Source organism: Ruditapes philippinarum, unplaced genomic scaffold, assembly GCF_026571515.1.
Source record: "Ruditapes philippinarum isolate M1 unplaced genomic scaffold, ASM2657151v2 ctg1498_1_1_1_1, whole genome shotgun sequence".
NCBI classification, from domain to species: Eukaryota; Metazoa; Mollusca; class Bivalvia; order Venerida; family Veneridae; genus Ruditapes; species Ruditapes philippinarum.
Window position 1 is genome coordinate 100660 of NW_026862112.1, and position 25380 is coordinate 126039.

The window sequence follows — 25380 nt, forward strand, 5'->3', positions numbered from 1 at the left end:
AAAATCTTTCAAAGTAAAAATAGACGTACTAAAATGTGAAACCGGAGGAATATAATTATATATTAGTTATTTTTTACTATAACTAGGTCTATCAATTATTGATAATTTTACTCCGTACACCAAATGAGCACCGCCTTTTTTGTTACATTCGTTTTGTTCATAGATACTTTGTGAATAAACAACAAAGACAAAAACAGATATTCTTTTAACTTATTTCTTTCTTACACTAAGATTTGTACTGACAATATGCAGTGTTTAATTATAAAAGTAAATAGTTCTATTTACACTTGGAGAGGAGAATAATAAACTAATCAACAGTGCTATATAAGAGAGGAAGTATCTTAAAACATAACTGAAACAAGCGTTATATCCCTAGAACGACTGACACTTTGTCAACCATTTTAAAAGAGATTCCACACCGTTCAAAAGTCTTTCAATTCCATAAAAACGTGACTTATTTGTGTTTGATCTGAACATGTACGTAAGTCATAGTTAAATGAACTCGGTAGTAGTGATCCATTTAATGTGCCCCGTGCATTGCATAATTTTGACTCTGCATCGCCTTGAATATCTAACTTTTCGAAAAAAAACATAACATTTTGGCGGGAACAATCGCGTTACATGTACCTACTCGGAAACATTTGTTCGCAGTAGAACTGAAAATATTCGATTTTGTCGAATTTGCACGGACACACGTTTTAAATTGCACATGACCGTGTCAAAAATCATGATTGACATCGAATAAGTGGCATCCTGTATTGCGCCATCCACATGATTTCTTGATCGGGGCCTCATCCAAATTTGGAACATAAATAATGGAATCTATACGGCAGCTATAGGTGACCCCTTTGCGATTACATTTATTACGCTATAGTCGTTGAAAGGATATCACGCTTTATATAAGTTGTCTTAAAAAGGTATATAATTTCATATCTCGGTCTGAACACTTGATCATGTCTATTTTAACTTCTATAGCTTTTATATATAGCAATTCATAGACTACGCTCCTCCCAATACGCCAATTCAATATCGCCTTGTGCTCAACATCGAACCTTTCGCTCCATCTCTTGCCCCTCGGCTCCACTACTTTCGAAAATTATTGATCTAGAAATTTAAGGAATCCTTCAGTAATTTATGTTGCACGAAGGACAAGTTATTATTGCGGGTTGATGTTTTTCTCATACACTTTCTTTTTAAAAAAATTGAAGGGTATGGCATTTTAATGGTTTGGAAGTTTAATATTCTACAAATCGTCGTTCACTTCGCCGGTGAAAAAGTTCCCCGGACTTAATATAATTTTATTTTGTAACAGCTTAGATCATTGAAGTCTAAAACAGTCCTACAAGGAACTACATTTTCCATTTTTCGAAGAAAATACAACTTAAATGAATAACAAGACAAAAACATGAACAATACTTACAATTAGCCGTTTAAATCGCCCTTCCTCTCTATCTCGGAAATGCCGTTCGCTCGTTTTACTGTACACCACAATTTTGAAGTGGAGCGACAGATTGCCGGGCGTGTAATAGATATACAAAAAAATCATTGCATTCAGTCATTTATGAATGTCAATATTTCGTTTCATGCAAGTGCTTTAAGATGTGTCAAGTCGTCAATTAGGTGGAGCGAATCGTTATGTGGCAAAGTCAAAGATTGGATATCGTTATCAATTTGTCTCTTATGGTATAAATTTTTGTTGAAATATAACATCAATTGTTTTTCAAAAATGATTTTATAAAACATAGTATACTTACACATCGAAATTAAGTGTTTCTTTCTTATAAGCATATCAACATCTGACAAGCCAAGTAAATAACTCAGTTCTTATATTACGTTAAGTGACATTATGCTTATTTTGTCAAGAAGAGTTGAATTAGGGACATATTTCAAAAGATTGTCTTTTAAAATGGTTTATTGCCAGTTATTGATAATACAAAATGTGTCTAAAATAATATAAAAACTATCCGAATTATAAAAAGACTGCTCCTCTCTCTTGGGGAATTGGGCGTGACCGATTAAATCTAAACGATATTTATAGACATTTCCGATGGTCCCATGAATTATTGCTTAATTGTAAAATATTGAACAAAATATTCAAAATGTATCTTTTATTTTTACTTCTTATCTGAACATTAACACTCGCATGGGCCTGTCTTTTTTGACTTATTACAACTGTTTAATGTTTTACAACATTTCGGTTTTGTACAACATTGCTTTGTTTCAAACGTACTTTTCAGAAAAACTTGTAGATCAGACAATGTTAGTTTGTTATCAAAGACAGGATCACTTCGCATATCCCAATCTATTATCTTGGCGACAAGTCCCTTTACTTTCTTTTCAGAATCTCCATACTCAAAATAATCATTTTGTTTAAAATGAATAACAATCACGATGATGTTATCTTTGCAATAATCTGAAAGTATTGACAGAAATTTATATTGATGACATTATAAAGATATAAGGTTTACCAAAATATCAAACAAAGTTTTCTTGAATGATGATTGCTAATGTTAAGATTAGATTTGGTTAATGTTTTGAGTGTTTCTAGTACAAAGAACTTATCATTAATGAAGGAGAACGTTGCTTGAAATAAATGGTATACAATCTTCTAAAATCCATTGTCCTCTTTTCACTAAACAGTAGGCATAAACAATGACCAAAAACAAGATCTGGCTTACCCTTTACTTTATGCAATACATTATCGATATCATCTTTAAGTCTGGAATCGTTAATACACAAGACTATAGTTTGATTTTCGAGTTGTGTTTTATCACCTTTATCGCCGGTTATAATTACTGGTTCGTACTTGTTTTTTGATAGGAATCCCTCTACCTTACTTTGTACCTTTGTTCCATGTACTGAGCCATGGGCTTTCAAAATATTGACTGCAACGAAACAAAGACAAAAAAACGTGCCTCTTTTTTCACAAAAAAATTCTAAGTCGTGTTTGCATACTTAAATATGAATAACCAAAAAATAAAGGTTGGTTACAAAAACAACAAACAGAAACAGCAAAAACACAAGAAGAGAAAAAATGTTTTAAAATTTAATAATGAATGTAACAGGCAAGTTAGTTGAAATTAAATTTTAAGCAAAGTGACGATACTTTTGATTAAGTTTGTATTAAAATAAACTCTTTTAACCTAAACAAATTGTTCAGATTTTATTCCTTTATATATTCATCGGGGTTAATAAAATTGTAAATATCTTATATGAAGATCAAACAGAACACTATAATATAAAGCAACATATAGCTATATATAGCAAGTGAAACGCTTAAAGTAAATAGGTCAAGTATTCCCTGAAAGAAAGCAAGCAATGTTGAATTGAACCTAGTGGGAATCAAAAATGATTTTCATAACTTTAACATTTATTCTCCTTTTATAATCTTACCCAAATGACAATGATTAAGTACTGTTGTCTATAATACTCATAATACTCGTCAGACCTGCATTTACTGTTTGTTGGAAAGAAAACAGTTAATCAATGTGTGCTTGCTTTCCTTATGCAAAATATCAGAAAACTATACAAACCTTTCTTTTTGGAATTTTCTGAAACAAAAAAGTATACAGCTCATTATGTACTTTCCAAAACAAAAAAGTTAGTCCATTGATGAAAAACCCATTTACCTATTTGTAATTAATGCTTTCAATAATGAAAGTGTACAGTCACTGAACATCAAATGGAAACTATTTAGTTCTTATAAAAACCAAATTTACTCATAAGCCGTTTTCATCGTCTTTGTCGTTTCGTGTTTCTCATACTTTGATATGGGTATGTGTGTGTAAACCCTAACAGTTATCACTACGATGACACAATTTATTACCAAAAACAGATACAACTGATCTTTGTATTGCTTTATGATGAGTACACGTTTTTATTTAAGGTTTTAGAAGAGAGTCCTAGTTAATGAGTTCCAAAAAGCATTTTAAATACAATCTCTGGTTACTGTAGTAATAAAAATAGATTTATCGTATTCATAAATAAAAATTGTTGCATTATATTATATTATATTATATTATATTATATTAGCCCTGAAGAGTTTTTAGGATAACCACTCGAGATCTTTATGTTCAGTTTTCTTTTAACGGGAACCTTTTTCAGGCACAAGAAATAAAGATCGCTAGTTAATTGTATTTATAAAGTTTAATTGACTCGCCTTACCGGTTGATCAATGATTGTGTTGATTAATTTGATACCAAGATTGTTTTTATATAGAATAGGTGTCTGACGAGTGGAAGATGTAGAGATAATTGATCGTTTCCAATTGAAACAATCTTATTAAATTCGGAACTACTTGGGTAAAGATAAAAAGATTAATTCTAAATGGTTCTCAGTATACTACAATTGATAGCCTATGAACATTTATATCTATATTTGACAGACAAAATGGCTCCTGTCCTTCCAGGATATATTTTTTGAGTACATCAAACATTCTCCTATGTACATTAGCAACTAATATCATCGTAGAAATATGTAAATAATGATTATAAAACAGACTTACCTCTACTAAAACATATGCAAATATATATCACAAAGACTAAAACATTGAAAGGAGCAATAAAAATAATAAGTCCTCTCATATATGATATATATGTCGAATCATCCTTTTCATCTTTGTTATCATCTACAATGTCTTCCACACGGAGATCTGCAATAATACTGATTTAAACAGAAACAGAAAAGAACATAAAAACATACAAAAGCGTCTGAACATATTACAAAATTTCAGTTAACAAATTAATTCGTAAGTACTGAACGTGTTCGTTTTACTACAAGTTTATTTCATATTAGAACTATATATGAGACTCAATTATCAACAGCGTATATATAGTTACTATTTTGTCTATATTTATAGAAATAAATAAAGAAAACAAATTACACAAAAATAACGTTTATAATACTAAATTCATTGATTGATACGAATTATTCACATCTCCCCTTGAAAAAGTATAAGTAATGTGATTTAAAGTTATTACCTATTTGTGGTATTTTGATATCTGTATGGGCTTTATCATGTTGCTTATATGTTGACTTGTGACGTTGCCTTGTTGGGGAAGAAATGATTTAGATTTAGATTTTAGATTTTATTCAAGTAAATTCCAGACGGTCATAGACCCATGAGGACAATATGTTTACAAGTAATCAACATATTAACATAAAATGAATACATGTACAAAGAAATCAGCAGTTAAGTACATGATAGATATTTAACATTATTATCTGTTACAATTCATCAGAAGTAAATGTTAGCATACAAATTTTCTATTTCTATATAAAATCAAAACACATTATTATAAATTTACTTAATACAACAACATGTGATAATTGTATATATTCACTAGCACAAATAGAATAGTAGCAAAATGTGTGATCGTCGTATCTAAGTATAATTTCGGTAACTACTACCAGATGAACTTGTCAAACAAATCAATCCGTAGATCCTAATTACCTCTAACTTGATGTTCGAAAGTATAAAGATAAAGTGTGAAAATTCCATAGAAAAAACATATTACAAAAGTATACTCAATATTAAAAAATTAAAAATGATTTATGTGAAGGAAAATGAAGTCTTGTTACAAAATGTGTGAAGACCACTTCGGAATATTCATGTGCTCTTTTCGTCTACTATATATATATATATATATATATATTTAAGACATACTTATAATAATTGAACGCTCTAACGATTTTATCTTGAATAGTTTTCTTTTAAGTTTTAAGCAGTTTGCCTATTAGTATTTATAAAATTTCTTATTAAAACTGTCAATATATAACAAAGTGTATATTCAATTGAGAATAAAAGCTGTGCTAAGTATCTATTAAAGACCATATTTGGAATGTATGTTATCTATCAAGACTAATTCAAAGTGATATCTAGTTCTATTGCATTTGTTTTAGGATGGAAATGCATTTATATACGTTTATAAAAAATACACTTACTCGTTGTATTTTGATGCTATACTGGTGCATTCGTAAGCATAATTCTCATAATCAGTTTGAAATGTTAGTGTTACTTTAATTTCATACTGTATGTTCGGTGACACAAAACTGAAGTCAAAGAATATTTGTTATATATATGCCATAATCTTTAGTCACTTACCTTGTCTTTTATTACGATTTTAAAGCACTTTCACAAGTTACATGTTACATGTTTATTATAACTCATAATAAAAGCTGTTATTTTTGTAAATGATAAATAATCATAATCTTAATTCATCTGTGTTTAAAGTGACAGAAGTTTTAAAGAACACACACATAAGTTTAAAAGACCTCAACACACAAACACCAATGATATGAAATTGAGGGTTGTTTTATTAGCAACTTACCGACATTTCTGTGAAGGATACCCATTTGTTCTTTCAAGCAAATAAGACAGGGCTTTAGATTCAATTGTATCATGCAAAGTATTTGACAGTGCAGTTGGTGTTTCCAAATGAATCAAGAAGTTGCAAATATGATTGTTGCCTGGACAGAAAAGTAAAAAAGTTTATTAAAGCCAATACATTAATTTAAGCATTCAAAACAGAAAGGTTGTCTATTTTTGTTTTATTGTAAACTTGGTTTAAATATTGTTGTTTCCATTGATTGCAAAGGATATGTGTTTATGTGACTTTATTTATGCTCGCAACCAGTTTCGAATATGGATGAGTCCTCAAGTAGAGTGCTAGTTGTTTAAAAAAATTTAGGGACAGTGGTGCAAGATTCATAAAGATGCCCCAATCTAAAGTCTCATCTGAAAGACTGTTTAGTAATTTAAGTAGGTCCTCTAAATATCGTTATTATACGCCTCGCGCTGTAACCGATTGAGCTATGCGGGCTTGCCTATGGGATGATCATATTCTGGTTTCTCACAACAGCAGGTGTCAATTTCTCTGTGACAGCTATGAAGAGTTTTTCTGTACTTTACTTTCAGCAGTGCTTTTTTATTATTTTTTCTTGTCCTTCGTAATAAATGATTCCATGTTGAAGAATGAATATCGCTTATACCGGTGCTAGAGGGGTGGAATGAGATGTTGCACTTTTTATTTAAACATTATCTCTTATGATCAGGCTCAATAAAATCGAATTTACAATTTTTATATAAGGCTATTATTTTCATTGCTTCCTATGGATCACCTTTACTAGATTATAACTATATTCATGTCTTAATTTAGAATTTTAAAAACTTATTAAATTGTTTAACAAATCTACCCGGTTTGCAAGGATTTCCCTCATTTATCATTAAGTTCACCGTTTGTTTCACATGTCTACCATCTGCTGCATTTGGAAATCTGCAACAGCAGATAAATTATTTTGTTATGATTTTTCTACCCTCACAGGAATAAACAAGCTTTGAATATTCAATGTCTAAATATTCAGTTCAACTATGATGCAAAAACAACAACAACAACAAAACAAAAACAAACAATATGATGCCTAAATTAACCTCTCCTACAATTCCATGTATGAATACTTTGAAAAATGCACATGAAAAATGTTCACAATAACAAAAGGGAATATTATTCATGTTCGTAAAAATTTAACAAGTACATTGTATATGTAACAATACAACAAGATTTAATATGTTTTAAATGATAAAGTGTGTTGTTAAGTTGAAAAAGAACAGGATATTGAGCTTACAGTATATTGGGGGAACATCTGAGATCTGCAATTACAATTAATACCTAAATGACATATTAAATTGCTTTTCATCAAATATTGAAAGACGCTGAAACTGTATTCGTGTATGATATACTGATACACAATATAAAGTTCGTATTTATATTAATATACAGAAATTTTTTTAATCAATTTTGACAGCCAATTTCTGAAAGCCAAGCAGAAAACGAAAAAAACAAACAAAAAACAAAAAAAAAAACAACAACATTTACCTGTTTCTAGATGATATGTATGTGACACATTTGATACATTTCGTTTCGTTTGTACCCGCATACTTAATTAAAATAACACCGTCATAACTTCTTTGCATCATTCTGCAATAAAGATTCATTAGCTTGATCGATGAATGTTTATAATCTTTATTTATTATGATTTTGCTTATTATAAATATTTTCAATTAAGAAAAAAATGATAGAATACAATAAGGCGCTTGAAATCTGATTGCAAACATTGTCAACATTGTATATGATTAAATTATATATATGAAAATGACAGTGTTACTTACGTTTGTTTAGTGAATGTTTTGTTCGTTATGAACGATGACTCCTCAATGATACACTTCTTCATACAAGTCTTAAATGGTGCAATATCATTTTGGTAATTTAGCTTCCTCGGTGGTATCACACTTTGGTCTTTCAATAAAAAGATGTAATATTTTATATAAAGTAGAATCAGATTCGAAATCAAGTGTCATAGTAAAACATGTTCAACTAAATTCATGTACATTGTACATAACTTGTTGGGGGCGTCCGTGACCGAGTGGTTAAGGTCGTTGACTTCAAACCACTTGCCCCTCACCTCTGTGGGTTCGAATCCCGACAGGGACTTTGGATACTCTCATGTGAGGAAGCTATCCAGCTAGCTTACGGAACGTCGGTGGTTCTACTCAGGTACCCGTTCGAGCCTGAAATAATGCACGGCAGGGCACCTGAGGTCTTCCTCCACCAGTAAAGCTGGAACGTCGCGATATGACCTATACTGTGTCGATGTGACGTAAAACCCCCCAAAAAACTACATAACTTGTTAGTCTATTACTCTGTACTTTCATTGTAACAGTTCAAAGAGATATCAAGGTTAATGTACTTAAATGTAGCTGTAATGTAATAATTTATATTGATATGCTCTTGTATAATTATGTTCTTATAATGCGTATCCTGCTTATCAGGGAACATCACACATTACATGGTGATCATAACGTAACGCGATATGTTTTTAATGTACAGAGGTGACGTGTGTACTTATTCATTTATCTTGTGGCCACAAGCAAAAATTATTTTCTGGCAACGAGCTAGTATCATCTTTCTAAGAAATAGTATCTTTTGATCACGCTGTATTATCTTGTTTATATACCTTTTGTTGACGGGATAATTATGTCTTGGGATAAAAGATTCAAATGTTGTATACCAAAATACAAGAAGTAAGTACTGAGTCAAAACTAAAGTAAAATTATAACAAAATGCATATAGTGTGTCTGTGGCTTTAGTTCTAAAAACAATAAAGTTGGTTACTTGGTCTAACACCTTACATATCACATGGGGTCACAATTTGAACAATCAAGATAGCGTACCATAAGACAATGCTAAATATCAAATACATGTAACAGACAACCGGATGGGACCAATTTGCATCTGAACACAATAGATGTTATCCGGAACTCGGCAAATGTGGAGTTTTCCGAACACACAAACCTTTACCGTTATAGCTACTGGACACAATAGATAAGTTAACCTTTTCCGAATATTTTCGAAGTTGTTACTGTTATTAAAGTTTGTTTGTATCCCCGGATTAGCTAGGAAAAACCCAAAATATTTTAAATTCCGGAGTTAGTCTATTAGTAGCTGTCATCTATACAATCCTACGCACAAAATGTATAAGCTTGTTTTTGTCCCAGCTGCAGTGATAAAGCAGATGACTGACTTTTTTCTGCCAATACATGACTCTATGTAAAATCAATTGTCATATGGCGGGGTCAATTTCGACCCAAGGCTCATGTTTAAACAATAGAACATCTATAAGGTTTGGTGAGGATCTTTATAAACCTTTTGTTTAAATCAAGCGAACCCCAGGGAGGAGCCAATTTTAATCCCAGGTTTATTATTTAGAAAACGCGTGGGAGTCGTCTACCATATAATGCGCTAAACATGCTAAAAACCAAATATCTCATCTTTGTGCATTTGGGTATATATGTCTTAACTGTAGTCTTTTCAGTAATTGTTGTAGATGTCAAGATTTGTAGATTTTTTTCTCCTATTTGACATTACATCAATTACACTCCTAGTGTAAATTTAGACCCCAAGCTCATGATTCGAACCAATTTAGTAAAGGTCTAAAACAGCAATGTTTTACACCAATTGTGTGAGTGCTGTACATCTGGGTTTTGCAGAAAGGATTTACAAAAACTTTCTCTTTGTGACTATGTGATATAAGAAAAAAGAATGGAAGGGCAACATTCGATGACCGCATCCCTTATATCAAACGAATTGACCCTTTGAGCAGGGCCAATTTTGACTCTAAACCAGGCTTTGAGCATTCTTTGCAGAGAACTTCCTGTCAGAAAGTCAGAGAATTTCTAAATATTTTGTTATACGATAAAGGTCAATGATTTTGAAAAGTTGTAAGAGGTCGGCTAGACATTTTTTTTTTTTTTTTTTTGGTTTCAGACATTTTAAGTCACTTTGACCCGGATTTTATACCATGGCCGAGAATATTTTAACAATTTTGGTAAAGCTTTATGCAAGAAACAGACAAGTTTCATTTAACAAATTCGAGCAGTGCTTTCTTAGATGACACTTTTATAAGAATATATAAACACGTTTAAGTACGTGTAAGTATACACGTGATTTTGTGATCTAGTGTGTGTTAATAGACATAGATTCAAATGATTAATTTAAAAGTAAATAAAAATTACACTTACCTGTAAGTACAAATAATATTAAAATCACTAACAGCCTGTCCATATTTGCTGGCAGGACTTTAAAAAATATGAATAATTCTATCTCTGTAAACACAAAATGTTGTATCTACGTTATTATTTAGATTATACATTTACAGTTGCTCTCTCCATTGTTTACCAAAAGAAGACACTTAAAATAGACGAAAATATTCAGTACGTTAAACTTCTGATCGCCAATCATTCCTTGAATTTCATCAAACCCAATATATCCTTGAACATTTGTTTGTTTGTGAATAATGTATATAATAGTTTACCTTACAACTCAGTTTACGTTACAAACTTATCTCCCAAACGTGTACTTTGTATTAGACAGTGTCTGCAATATGGACTTCAAGTGTTTAAGTATGATACAATGATTGGGTAAGCTATGGTTAAGCTGATAAGATAATCGGCCTAAAAATATTTTTAGTATATTATAATAACACAATACGCATCAGTCAAAACATCTGGGATGTTGTTATCCGAAGTTTGACAGAAAGGGCCGAAAAGATGCGTTGAAGTTTTTATAGGCTCGACACCTGAGCTCGTCGTGCTCATGGTGGGCTTTTTAAGATCGATTGCTATCTGTCATCTGTCGTCTATCCGTCTGCCGTCCACAATTGCTACATTTATGTAACAATTAAGCTATTTCTGTTTAATGTTATTGTGTTTTGCATGTTATTAAATTATTTCTGTGTAATGTTATTGTGTTTTGCATGTTTAACACTTCCATTATTTTTTCCTGCACATGATTTAATGTCGGTATAAAGATTTCTTCTAATTATGTCCTTCTCTATTTGAATTTCTGGCTTGAAGGCATCGAATCTGATTTCATAGTCAGCAATATGATATTGATTTCCAATTCAAGTATTATTGCGATTACTTGTATCATTGAAATACAATCTTTGAATTATTTCCCTCGTGCTTTTTAATAGTAATTAACTTATTTAAAACTTATCCATTCATTTCTTTTATAAAATTTTACAGCCTCAACATTTTCCATCGTAACTATTTCCAAAATCGAAATACTAACAAAAATTATTTATCACGCACGATTATATATAAAAAATAAATTGGTAATTTGCAACCGCACTGTTTAAGTTGAAGCTTCGTTTTTTAATGCGTTTATTTAAGGTAGCCGCCGGAAACCCCATATGGGCGACCGTACACTCAAGTCGGGCCATCCTAGAGCGTCTCGCCGATATTTTTTCGTCGATTTTTTTCCAGCTTTTATTTCTGGAGGAAGACCCCAGGTGCCCCTCCGGGCATTATTTCACGCACGAGCGGGCACCCGGGTAGAACCACCGACCTTCCTTCCGTAAGCCAGCTGGATGACTTCCACATATGAAAGATTTCGACCCAAGTGAGGATCGAACCTACAGCGGTGAGGGACCAGTGATCTCAAGTCAGCAACCTTAACCACTCGGCCACGGAGGCTCCATTCCCCCCTGGAATCGAACTCGGGTCAGTGTACTTATAAAGGGGAGTAACCGCTGCCGAGGACTTTGATAATGCTTATTCGCCAAAAAATTAGTGATGTAATACCCAAGTTGATTTAGCGTTTATGTGCCTATCGGTGCAAGCTTTTCAGTGACTGTGATAATGAAATCGCGTTGCCAGACGATTGAAGTTTTAAGGAGGGTAAATTTGAAGAGAAGAGACTTTTATTTCAAAGATGGAATCTCTAACTTTTAGTCTTAAAGATGTGCAAAAAGGTCAATATATTCAACTTGACTTTCATGATGAAGACTTTTGAGTCGAAACGTTGTATATTTTTCAAATAAAATAATTACATTTTTAAATTGGAGTTGATTTCTAAATTCTATATTCAAACTTACATTTTTAATAATTTTGCTGACTCACAGTATATAAACGATTTGAACCCCAACCGGATCTTGTGAGAAGATTTTAGTGTCAGCCATATTCTGCCACTTCACTTGTTTACGATATTGGTATTTATATTGATACTGATGGAGGTTAGGTTAGTAAATCTTTATTTATATTATAAGTTAGAAACTTTATTAAACGTCTAAGTTATGCAAAACATAAACGTTAGCACGAAGGCTATAAAATAATCGAAACTCACGAACAGCTTTCAGGTGATCAACACTGAACACGAACACAAATCCGTCTTATTCCAATGTTGATTTAGTTAAACATTGAATTGTGATATCGAACTACTAAAGTAATCAATAACAAACGATAATTTAGTCATATGCATAACATATTGCTGGATCTTGAACATAAATTTAAGAGTTTTACCAAGGAGGTCATTTCCGTAAACTGAACGTTACTTGCTGGTGATTGTGAACCCTACTTGTGAGTTTACGAATTTTATCTGTACCCTGACTTGTGAGTATTTTTAAAGATTTATTGGGGAAAAAGTTTACGTTCATTGCGATTTTGTATCAATTATTGCCAGAAAATATAAATGATTGTAATGGAATTTTAGTATATAAGGTGGGATCTAAGGTATTTACCGAGAATTGGTTTAACTGATAATATTGTTAATCATTTGTTTAATAAAATATATAATGCTATGTATATTTTTCTTTCGGATCACCATGGAAGAATACAACTGCATATACTGTTGAGTAAAGACTACGAATTTCAATGCCATCATTAGCCACATAATTATTCGCCATCCAGACTGCAACTTGAAAATAAGAATAAATAATGATCAGAATAAAATTTCCTACTTAAAAAATTTCAGCGTCACAACCATTAAAGTAAACGATAAAAAGAAGTTTATTAACACCAATAGCTGAAACACTGACAATTAAAATTTCAAAATTTCTCGAATATTCTCCGTTTAAAAAGATGCCAAAATTGTCGACGTCTATGAAAGATATACAAGAACAAAAGTCGTACATGTCAAAAAAAGAAAGTCAATGAATATCTGAGAATATAAAACAGTGTTTAAAAAGCAGAATGAAATCAACGGTAGGTGTAAAGCTTTCAACATGTTGAAATAAGTAATCTGCAAAAAAATCTTGTAATGATATTTCGGGGTTTATTGATACGTGACGTTATATAACGGTCACGTCAAAACTAACAACAATGCCGTTGAACTAAATATAAAAAAAATTATAGTACATATGTAATATTTTAGCTTTATATCTTTCCAAAGAAAAATGAATGGTAAGTGAAGATGAGGTTTGTTAGTTAATAATTCCTATCAAGAAATAATTGACTTTCTGATTCGTATAACCAGCCACTTCATGCAGACAGTGAAAACATGACGAAGCTCCTCTATTCATATGCAGTTTTATAGTTACTTACATAGCACTAGAACATGTACCCTTCTCTTGTGACACAATAACTTCATATTCTGCACATTAAAATTTGGAACATACGACAAAAACACAATAAAAATCATCAAAAGTGACTCGCAAGTAATGGTTCAGTGAAAACACAAGTAGGGTACAAATCATTAAAATTGTTTTAGCAAGACGGGTACAGTTATCAGAAATGTCGCCTCTATTGTTTACTATGTTTTATCAATATTCAAAGATATTTTCACAAGTGTCTGTCCAGTAACATGAGGTTAAGACAATAAAGTTAAGATTCAGAAATGAGTTATAGTGAAATAAAACAATTTTAGGCATACATTTGCTTGTGTAATCGGCGTGTGTTGACATAAACAAAACATGAGGCGAAGAGCTCAGCGTTTTATGCGCATATATTTTACGAAGAAGGTTATGGATGTATATTTAAGCAAAGATAATTTTTTTCTTAAAATGATTCAAATGTTAACATACCGTAACATATTATATTCAAGCCGATGTTTGATAGTTTAATGTGTCATTACGCCTGATTGTACGTTTAGATGCTGTGATCTTCTCACAAGATCCGGTTGGGGTTCAAATCGTTTATATACTGTGTGACTGGTATTATTTAGTTCAGGTTTAATTCTTTATTCTCATTGATTAGTGCCTTTCCATTTATTCGTGACCTAAATAATTGTCTGGTAGAAACACTTCTACAAGGACATACACTGTCCAAAAACTACACAAGTTTTAGCAGACTCTCGTCCAATCAAAATGCGTAATTGTACAGGTGTTAATGTGCTTACCATACCAGTGTAAGAAATTAGGATTTGAATCAACTAGGCTGGTCGGACTACCAGATTGGAATATTCACTAGCCCAAAAGACATTTCACTAGCATGATTCATTTGTTCAAAACAGTTGTTGATATTGCCTCTGAAAATACAGTAGCCTGGTCGGGCTTGTTACTGTGAAAAGTTGGTAGCCCGAGGAGAAATTTAGTAGTCACGGGCTATCAGACTACTGCTAATTTCGAACACTGCCATACAGTCCATTTGATGACCTAATAACTTAAAAATATTCAATATTTATGTCATAATTTATCAAACACACTTACAATCAAGCAAAAAAAAATTCATTATCATCAATTTATGCTGTTAAATTTTACTTAAGACTTTGAAACCACAGATTTATATAATTTTACAAGAATCGGGCACTTTCATTTAAATTTAATCAATGTGTAAAAAATAACCAAAAGTTACTTTTATTTCGCAAATTACTGACTCAAACTGTAAAGATTTTTATTGTTTTTCTATCGCTACATTAAAACATATCAGAAATATCTTTCTATAGGCATTCAAATAAAAAGAATAATTAAATATACTAGTGACATTAAAAAGGCCTGAATCGAGACAGCCACACGAGAGTACTTTACAGTTACAATGATTGTCTACTTACCTGTACGAAAATGCCTACCCTGACTACACCCTGATTTGACATGGGATCAGAAATTTATTCCCAGCCAGGTTTTTTAAACTATTCAGTTGACTATAGAGGAGACAGAAATCTATTTTTAGATTTTGTAGTATACAATATATAGTGTTTTCAGGGTGGATTCAACGAAATATTTAAATGAGCCAGAAAAAATACCACCCTGAAATGGAAATCCAGGGCAGAATTTTCACTCACACAGATTTCTAAAAATAGATTTACTTCTAGTTAAATTAACAGCAATTTCAGGGTGGGATTAAAATGAAATATTTAAATGAGCCATAATTCACCCTGATTTCTGTTTAAAAAGTCAGGCCAGACTTTTTTCCTCCTGTTATTATCCCGCCCCAAAATTTTGCAAATCCCACCCTGAAATTAAAATAAAAATCCACCCAGATTCCTGTTCTTTTTGATATTTGACAAAATAATAATTAAGACTTTTTTTTCTCACTTATCTGTATTTAATTTTCATACAATTAAATACATTTCAAAAGTCATTCTTGTTTGATATTTCCACTAGGTAGCTGCACACTGTATTACATAGTTCCACACTATAGTCTCTGGACTACACAATCTGTAAACATATGAAAGCAGTGTAGGAATATGCTATAGTCAACTTTCAATTTATATATTTATCTAAAAGAAAATGTAACGAAATATGTCTATACAATGTAGTTTTAAAGGTATAATATTTCATTAATTGCAATCAAAACATCAAAAGAACAAATGATTGATGAAATTATTTTAAAGAAGCTACAGCATTATTAACATATATGTACTGACTTTATGAAGTCATTAATTCTATAAAATTTGCCTGAATGAATACTTATAATAATTAAAACTGAAACTAATTTTGATAGAAAATGAAAAAAAAAATTTAATTACCAGTAATATTTCTTCTATTGTATTCTTTTGTTCCAACTACACCATTTTTTTCTTCTTCATCCTCTTGTCACATGTTACTGAAATATTTGGCTTCAACCTTAATTTTAGAAGTAGAAAAAAAAAATATGCAATTGTGTCATAATTGTTATTACATTTTAAGACTTAAGTTGTTTTTTTTCTTAAATGGAATGATCAAAATGTATAGTTTATTTAGAAAAATAAAGAATGATTTCATTTTCTCTCCATATTTTAAAACAGGTTTCTTGAAATTTTTTGAATATTGAGCTTACAGAATTCATAATTTTATGAAAAATTAAAAATATTAAGAACTGTAATTCAATTATAACTTACCATTGATCTGTTACAATTGGCTGCTTATTTCCCTCCATTTTTTTCAAATTGAATAACGAAGTTTAACACATCCATGCTCCATGTTATATATAAATTTCACAATAAATTTCCCAAGAAAGTTCTATATAGCTGGGGAAGTTGAATTCTAAAATCTCATTTTCTATTTAATTATCAAAACTCATTTATGTATTAATATATAATTGTAAGTTGATTTATTTGAATTAAAATCACAACTAAAGCCTCCAATCTTTCTAAAGAAAATGACCATGCTGGAAATAATTTTCAGGGTGTGATATTTGCTCTGGATTTTAAACTGCTGTCGGTCAATCTGTGGTAACTTCTCTATTTTCATCAGCCAGATAGCCCAGTTTAACATATAGTATTTTGAAATACTGTAAAAAGTTCCACGTTGAAGGTTGTTTGTTTATATAAACTGAAAGCTGACCTTAGAAGTAGGAGATTCTGTACAGATTGTGAGATGATGGATATAAACTAAAAATCTTGTACATTACTTATTGCTGACCAATTAATGCATTAAATAATATTTGTTTATCATAAGTTAAATATAAATACAATCAATTACCAGTGACAATTATCAATTTTATAGATAACAATGAAATAATCATGTTGAGCTAAATAATCTACATAATTTCAAAAATAAAGAATAATTCAGTAAATGAATTTTTTTTTTTTGTTAAATGGAGTTAACCATAAATCAACTAAAACTTTCCAGAAATAGAAATTATAATATATTTTCTTCTGAATTAAAAAATCAATTTTAAGTGAACAGTAATGTAAACCGTACTATTAGTGTATTACAATATTCATTTCTAATAACTTTAACTAAGAAAAATCAGGCTGGAAATGAAGAACTTTTAAGACTGTATTGAACTGGTTCTTGAAAATTTTCTAACATTGAAATATCTGGGTAGATTTTGCTTATATTTCTCCAAGTCAGTAAAATCTGTGTCAAAATATTTTCAAAGTGCAAATATTCCTGCTTCCACCCTGACTTTTACCAAAATGAAGACGATGTCAGGGTAGAAAAAACTTGAATTCCCTTGTGAGAATTCTCGAAAATTCAGGGTCCATGTCTATTTTACCCTGATTTTGCCAATTCTGGTTCAAAACAGGCCTGAATCGGTCCTGTTTTTCATAAAAACCATGCTGATTTTTCGTACAGGTCACTGCACCGACATTTGAAAACAGATTTACAAAAAATAATAATGATAGAAATGATGAATGAAATTTAAATATTCTATGAATATGGCAATATTGAAAATCTTGGCAATTGAGCGATTGTAAAGCCTGCAATACATTACCCATAAAACAATTGTGCGTTAATAAATTAGACTACATAACCCAATAAATCTTAAATATTGCATCTTTGATCATCTGTGAATGACTTACATGTAACTTACATGTAAAAAGTTTGCAATTTACAACTTGTGTCTTGATTGGGTAACTTGGGTATTTGACCAGTGACATTAAACTTTACAGGATTGTTGGTCAGCAGTTGTGCACCTGGGGATTTGCTTCTGGATTTATTCAGGTTTGGTAGGGTTATTCCCCTTTACTTTCAGTTTGACTTAACAAAATTGCAATTTTCAACATGTGTGTAGGGTAACTCAACTGGACCTTTAAGAAGACCATAATGAACTTGACCTTGACTCATAAATGACCTTGTCCTTAAAGATCAAATCTTAATATTGCTTGAATTGTCATAACCTTATTACTTAATGTATTTACATTTGATTCATACTTGGACAAAAGAACACATACATTGTATGACAAACTGAAATGATGATTAATTCAGATGTGAACTTGATCTTCAATTGACTTTGATTGTTAAGGTCAAGTTTGAAATTGACTTTCATTTATGTCTTGTAGGTGTACTTATTTTTTACTGTAATATTCTAAATATCTGATGTGTTTGACTATAGAAAATTGTTTCAAATAAGAAAAAGTTGAGCTTGGTCTCAGCTAGGCTACCATGATAGCTCTTTTGTTTGGGTCACTGATATCCTGGCAGTGAGTTTTAAAGCCAATTTGGAGCTTAAGAATTGGACCACATTCCAAACCAGAAAGAACAATATTTTTCCTCAGTTGTAGAACATTTTTTCCCCTCAAAAGTTTATAGAAGAAATTCAGATGCTTTGGGGTGACTTAAATTGTCATGAAAGCAGTATGGATATGTGCTGGGTTTTCCTGTTTTTCATCATTTTGAATTTGATTAAATTATTGTTAAAGATTGAAATCTGTTTCAACTTTGATGATTTTTCTTACCAGAAAGACCCTGCCAATAATAATTTTTTCCCCAAAATGTGATAATAATTGTTTTTGTGTCGCCTCTACGGATCACTTCTCTGTCGTCTGTCTGTCCGTCCGTACGAACCCAGAGGTACTTGTGTGACTTGGAGAACAATGGGTAACAGTAAATTATCTTTGATCCTATTCATTCCATTTTTACTTGTGTGTTTTTTTTTAGGCCTTGTGTGACTAAAAATGGCCAAGAAGATCAAAGGAAAAGACACATAAGTACCATTTTGTGAGTACGTCCGTCTGTCCGTCCATCACAAAACTTGTCCGGACTACTCCTCATAAACTACTGGTGCAATTTCATCCAAACTTTACAGGAATGATCAGTACCAAGTCTTGTTGTGCGTATTGTCAGCATTTTCCGGTTCAATGATTTTTGTCAGAGTTATGGCCCTTTAATAATTTTTATTTTTAAAGTTTGTCCGGATTTATTCTCTTATACCACTAATGGAATTTCAATGAAACTTTACAGGATTGATCTGTAGCTCAAGTCCTTGCGCATATTGCACGGGTTTTCCGGTTGAATGATTTTTGGTCGAGTAATGGCCCTTTGATAAAAAGGTGTTTTTTTTCTGTGTGTTGTCAGATACACAAAAGCTTGTCCGGACTAATCCTCATAAACTACTGGTGCAATTTCATCCAAACTTTACAGGAATGATCAGTACCAAGTTTAGTTGTGCATATTGTCAGCATTTTTCGGTTCAATGTTTTTTGTCAGAGTTATGGCCCTTTAATAATTTTTATTTTTAAAGATTGTCCGGACTACTTCTCTTATACCACTAATGCAATTTCAATGAATTTTTACAGGATTGATCTATAGCTCAAGTCCTTGAGCATATTGCACGGGTTGTCGGTTGAATGATTTTTGGTCGAGTTATGGCCCTTTGATAAAAAAGTGTTTTCTTCTGTGTGTTGCCAGATACACAAAAGCTTGTCCGGACTACTCCTCATAAACTACTGGTGCAATTTTATCCAAACTTTACAGGAATGATCAGTACCATTAGTCTAGTTGTGCACTGTCCGTCTGTCACAAAACTTGTCCCAACATGAAATTGGCCATCATGAGGCGACACATGTGCGATAATCACTGATCACTCTTGTTTATTTATTTATTTTTACTTTTTTTCTTGACAAATTAAATTTCAAAAAATTTCAAAAATCCTATTTTAGGTGGTTATAAATACATTAGATAATTTATTAATTGAAATGTAAGAGAAAAAAACAGAAGGTACATGTGGTTTGACAACTTAAATTAACACTTTGTTTTTGTGACAATTTCTTGAAACTTGTAATAGTTAATTAAAATACAATAATGTATAATGTACTTTGAACAAACTTTGTGAATGGGCCGTCTTCCTTTCCCCACCTGAAAGATTATTTTTGTTTACTCAAACAAGTTTAGCATTTCAGGCGTATATATTTCTGCCATTTTCTGGCGCTGATATTTTCAATCATTCTTGTTTTGTCATTTCAGCAAAATGCAATTTAGAGAGTCGCCTCAATGAAAAAAGACGGATGAGAAAGAATATTGAAAATGTTTTAGAGACAGGTAATGTTTTGTTATTATAGATTAAAGACTCTTAATGTAGACAAAATGTGACATTGTGTTTTTGAGAATAGGGAGGATAAGAGAATTTATCTTATGACACAATGTAACAAAACAACACTATTAACAAAAGTTAGAAAACATTTAAGTTTGTTAAATGTGAAATTGCCTTTAAACATTAATGAATTATAATACTTTATATAAATGCCAATTTAAAATTTCAGGCCTGCAAAATGCTAGCTAATTGCAACTTAAAAAATGCACAATTGAAAATTTAAACTTCAACAAAACAGTAAAGCAAGTTTCAAGTTAACAGCATCGCCCAGCTTGCCTTAAAATAGTCTGAGTTATTATAAAAAATCAGAGTTATTTAAGCATTTCGTGTTGATAAATGAACACTTTGTTGTTGTTGTTTTTTCAAATAAAGAAAAAGTAGAGAGTTTGTAGAATAAATCCTCGGCAGCGTTCATATTTTGTATCTTATTTTATTTACTTATCTTTATAACATTTGTTTTTCATTGTGCACTGAATCAATGACTTTTCTGTGTTAGTAATTAAATGTAGCTTTATTGTTTTCAGTGAATTCAAAGCTAACACAGATTACAAACATCCACACTAAAATGACAGGTAAAACTTGTTAATAATACTTATATCTTAATCTAAAGATATGTCTATATGTAAAGTATATGTTTAATTAAGTATGACCATCTGGTCGTTAAGGCACAAAAAGCAATTTGCTGTCAAGTTAAGACCAAGTGGGCATGTCAATACTCATGCCTTTAAAAGGCTGGATATGAAGCACAAATTGGTCATTATTTACATTCATGCAATTTACACAGAATATTAGCGTAAGAAATGTATTTTGATCACTGAAATGATATTAGTTTAACCTGATTCTTTTACCTTGACCTTTACATGTTGTTTTTGTTGGAATAAAAAGATTCAAGCTATTCTTTTTTATTATAACTTTTTAAATTTTACAAATAATGAGATGCCCCAGGTATTCAATTATCAAGTAAAGGGAAGTTTCCCCTTTAAATGTAAACTTAAATGTAAATTTTTCTGACTTGAATCAGTTTTGCACGTCGTATAATTTTGGGGAGTTTTAAAATAGACGGGGATTTGATCCATTTAAGATTTAATTTTATAAATTTCTATATGAAAACAGAAAATTTATTACAATCTTTTTAGTAATTTAAAATTTTTATTAGGACACAAGTTTCATTTTTTTTTAAGAAAAACATTAAAAAATAGCACAAAAAAGTTCCCAAAAACGGGCCCCGTCTGACAGGGAAAAAAAAGAATTTATAATTTAAAACTATATACGATCTTGGAATTTTATGAAATGACAGCTTGGTGAATCATACAATTTAGTGCCTTGATTTTCTCCTCTGTTTTTTTATATTTATTAATATCAAGGATTATAGAGGTTTTTTTTAATATTTACATTTCATATTCATGCTAGGCTGTAAATATTTTAGTTCTAAAAATTATTACACTTTGATCTTTTGCTGGAACCTACTTTTATTGAGGTCTTTTTTTTCAACTACATGTATTTTCAACACAGCCCCTCATTACTTGAGAACTGGCCAAATATCATTAATATGACACTTAGGATATATGAATGCAATTACTTCCACATTTAACTTAAATGGTACATCTAAATAGCAAAGCCTTCTTTAGCATATACTAAAGTCCCTGTCTTCTTTTAATTTGCATTCTTTCAATAAACAAACAATTATCTATTTAGTATATTTACAGCATGGAGAAAAGTAATGGTGAGAAGAGACAGGCACTACAATCTGTAAATCAACAAATAAAACACCTACAGGATTCAAGAACCAACGAAATGTAAGTTACCGGGGTAATATAGGTTTTATGAGTCAGTTTTCACTTTTAAACACAGTTTATATAATACATGTCAATTTTTTTTTCAAGATAATCAATGGTAGGAGGAAAAAGGCAGATGATTCTGCTCTATTAAAGATAATGTTTATCTAAGATTGTTTTGTGTATGCATCTAATAGTTTATGGGTGATATGGAAAAGAAGCTTACTGCAATTATGTAGTTTTTGACAACAAATTTTGAAATAGAAAAAAAAAATGCATCAGTTTGTATCGAAGGGCCTGTCCCAGTGAGACTTGCCAAAATGAGATAAATGATATCTGTATACATGTGACAGGTATCAAAAGAGATAATTTAAATTACGATACTTCAGATGAGATATGAAATAGAGCCCTTATCAGACTTTAAAAAAAATGTGTTTGTGTGTGTGAAATACCATGGCTGTCCTTGCTATATTTGTACAGACAATGGTTCATTAAGTTAAATATTTATAACCTGGCATGCAGTTTTTAAATAATCTTTCACATAATGTCAAGTTATAAATTAAATTATAGTCAAAAGTTTGAGGAAGAGTTGAGCAAGATGGCAAAGCAAATGGTGAATTCTAAAGATGCTTATGTAAGTGTGATTTCAAAAGTAAACTTAAGGCAAGGCTTCCTGGATTAAGTCCTAAAATAATAGATGCAAATTGACTGGAGGTAAAGAAGGAAAATGGTTTATTTTGGAAGTCACAAGCAAAAAACCAGAAGTAAATGCATGACTCTCAAACTTCCACTAATGGAAGCCTTGCCGAGTATTTAATTTATAGTTCTGCATTTTGTAAATAATCAAAACTTTAAAGGGCATACAGCAATATTTCATGAAATATTTGTATACAATTAAAAAAATTTGTTTCCATAGGCCTATAGAAACACATATAGCCTCATCCAATATAGGATTTACAGCTGTGTTTTAGTCCAGTAAAATCAGATAAGTACTCTATCAACATTAATATATAATTAATTATTTCAACAATAATTGATTTGATATCTGAGAAAATTAAAATGAGGCTAGATAGATTACAATATGGAATTGATATGGATTTTTTTGGACTAGGAAAATAAAGACAAGGCCATGCAGGATGGAGTACAATATGCATTTGATGCAGTTATTTTTGGGCTAAATTTATAAGATTGGATCCAATTATGATGTATATTGGTACATCACATGGCACAAATACTTAAAGTTCATTGGTTACATTTCATATTAGTTGTGAAATAAAAAAATATTGTATCACATCATTTTCAGACTGACAAGAACTTATTGGCGAAAATCGCAGGGAGAAAGTCCGAGTATGAACAACTTCTTCAGAAAAGTAAATATGATTTAAAAAAGAAAAAATCATATAGGAATGAATAACAGAAAATTATAATTACACTATATTAGGTGCAAGGAATGTAGATAAAGCTCCAGAAAATAAAATTATTTATGTCATATCAGCTTTCAGAAGTTTTCAAAGTTTGTTTACCATAATATTGTAATGTTTATTTTTATAATGATACAGCACTTCAAATTTTCTTTGAATATAAAGGGAGGTAAGGAGTGTGGTTTTTCAATTTTTGTTTTGGTAGAAAAAATTTTATCATTGCTGATAATAAGAGTTACAAGAAGAGTATTTTTTCTTTGAAAAACTACCACCAATCTCTACTGTAAGCTTTAAATACATTTCTGTGATTATAGAATTTGAATTATATATTCTTGCAGTTCACAAATGATGATATTTGTTTTTACAGGTCGTAAGTTAGAGGAAGAGAAGGTCAATATGTCACAGCGTTACCAGGAACTTGAGCAGAAATCAACACCTGAAATAGTTGATGAAGATATAGACAGGCAAGCTGTGATGTAAGTTGTTATTTATAAATCATTTAAGTTAGTACCATTAAGGTGACAGATTCTTTCACATTTTATGTTGACTTTCTTGCTTTTACTTACATCACAGTAGTGGGATATACATGAATAATCCTAGATGCTAAATTTACGCACTATTTCTGGCACCTTGCTTGAGTTGCCCAACTTTACCCTACAAATTGTTCTCTTGAGATATATTTGTTGTTTTATGTATGGTTGATATAACCATCCTACCCAAAACAGAAGTATGTAATGTATCTCAGAATTTACTTGAAACATCAAAATATTTTGACTACCGTACAACAGTACTTGTTCAGAGAACAACTAGCCTCCTTTTAGCTGATTAAGATGGCTTTCTGATTTGTGTGAAAAAATCAAATGTCCTGATTGTGGCCAAACCTAAAACAGTGAGTGGTAATTTAAACATAAAAAAAATCAAATGGACATTTTGTTTTCTTGTAATTTAGCAGGATTTACTCGGCCTTTAAAAAGTGATATAATTTGAGTCCTTTTTCTTTCAAAATTAGTGCTTAAAGAAAGAAAAAGTCCTTTAATTTCAGGTTACTTTCTTAAAAAGTCCTTTAATATTTTGTCTGAAAACATGATTTTGAAATAAAAGGATGACAGCTGCTTATATGTATGAAAGAAATTTGATATTTTCAACAAAAATTTAATTCAGTACCTTAGACAAAAAAAAAAAAAATTTGCTCTTATAGACTGCCACTTGAACCTTTTTGGATTTCACATTATATGTGTTATTAAAAGTGATAAAGCGGCAAAAATAAAGCCTTTAATGTCTTATTATTAATAAAACATTTACAATATAGTTTCTTTATTAGTAATAGGTCATATGTGTGCAACAAAAAAAAAATGCTTGATAAACAGGGGAAAAGTGCTTGAATTGCGGCTTTGATTGTATTTTGGAACCCTGCAAGGACAGTGTATGGAAAAGGCCCACTTAAATTCAAGTAGCACAATATTTCTTGCATAGAATCAAAATTGAGTGCCAGATTCCTAGACCTTTACCACTTTGCTGTTGATAATCTCTATATCAGGAAAGGAAATAATATATTGATTTTCACAGAATTTTTAATTTTGTTCTATATTTTTAGGGATGTGTTTACAGAAGAGCATAATGACAATGTCAAAACTTGTAAAACTAAAAGAAGAAATAAAGTTCCAGAATAATCAAA

The 25380-nt window shown here is 31.0% G+C and overlaps 2 protein-coding genes and 1 long non-coding RNA gene across 4 annotated transcripts; 2 read left to right on the plus strand and 1 right to left on the minus strand.

Annotated features, from left to right (window-relative positions):
• Positions 1-1894: 1894 nt before the first annotated feature.
• LOC132717976 (uncharacterized) lies at positions 1895-10941 on the minus strand. Of its 2 annotated transcripts, none has more exons than XM_060701585.1 (11): positions 10870-10941; positions 8168-8294; positions 7875-7976; positions 7195-7274; positions 6330-6468; positions 5944-6051; positions 4980-5047; positions 4505-4651; positions 3534-3551; positions 2679-2885; positions 1895-2413 (listed from the first exon to the last, which is right to left on the minus strand). In XM_060701585.1, exons 2-11 carry the CDS (start codon positions 8227-8229, stop codon positions 2133-2135), a joined length of 1212 nt encoding a protein of 403 aa, XP_060557568.1. In that variant the 5' UTR covers positions 8230-8294; positions 10870-10941; the 3' UTR covers positions 1895-2132. The 2 variants fall into 2 exon arrangements, with proteins under 2 accessions (XP_060557568.1, XP_060557567.1); XM_060701584.1 differs by lacking the exon at positions 10870-10941 and adding an exon at positions 10577-10863.
• A 1212-nt stretch (positions 10942-12153) lies between these two features.
• Positions 12154-21081, plus strand: LOC132717974 (uncharacterized). The gene is made up of 3 exons (XR_009624019.1): positions 12154-12309; positions 20383-20457; positions 21034-21081. It is a non-coding gene; the product is annotated as an uncharacterized LOC132717974 (long non-coding RNA).
• Positions 21082-22216: 1135 nt separating this feature from the next.
• On the plus strand, positions 22217-25375 carry LOC132717971 (uncharacterized). Its single transcript, XM_060701579.1, has 5 exons — positions 22217-22305; positions 22855-22918; positions 23588-23654; positions 24073-24181; positions 25300-25375. Exons 1-5 carry the CDS (start codon positions 22217-22219, stop codon positions 25373-25375), a joined length of 405 nt encoding a protein of 134 aa, XP_060557562.1.
• Positions 25376-25380: the final 5 nt, after the last annotated feature.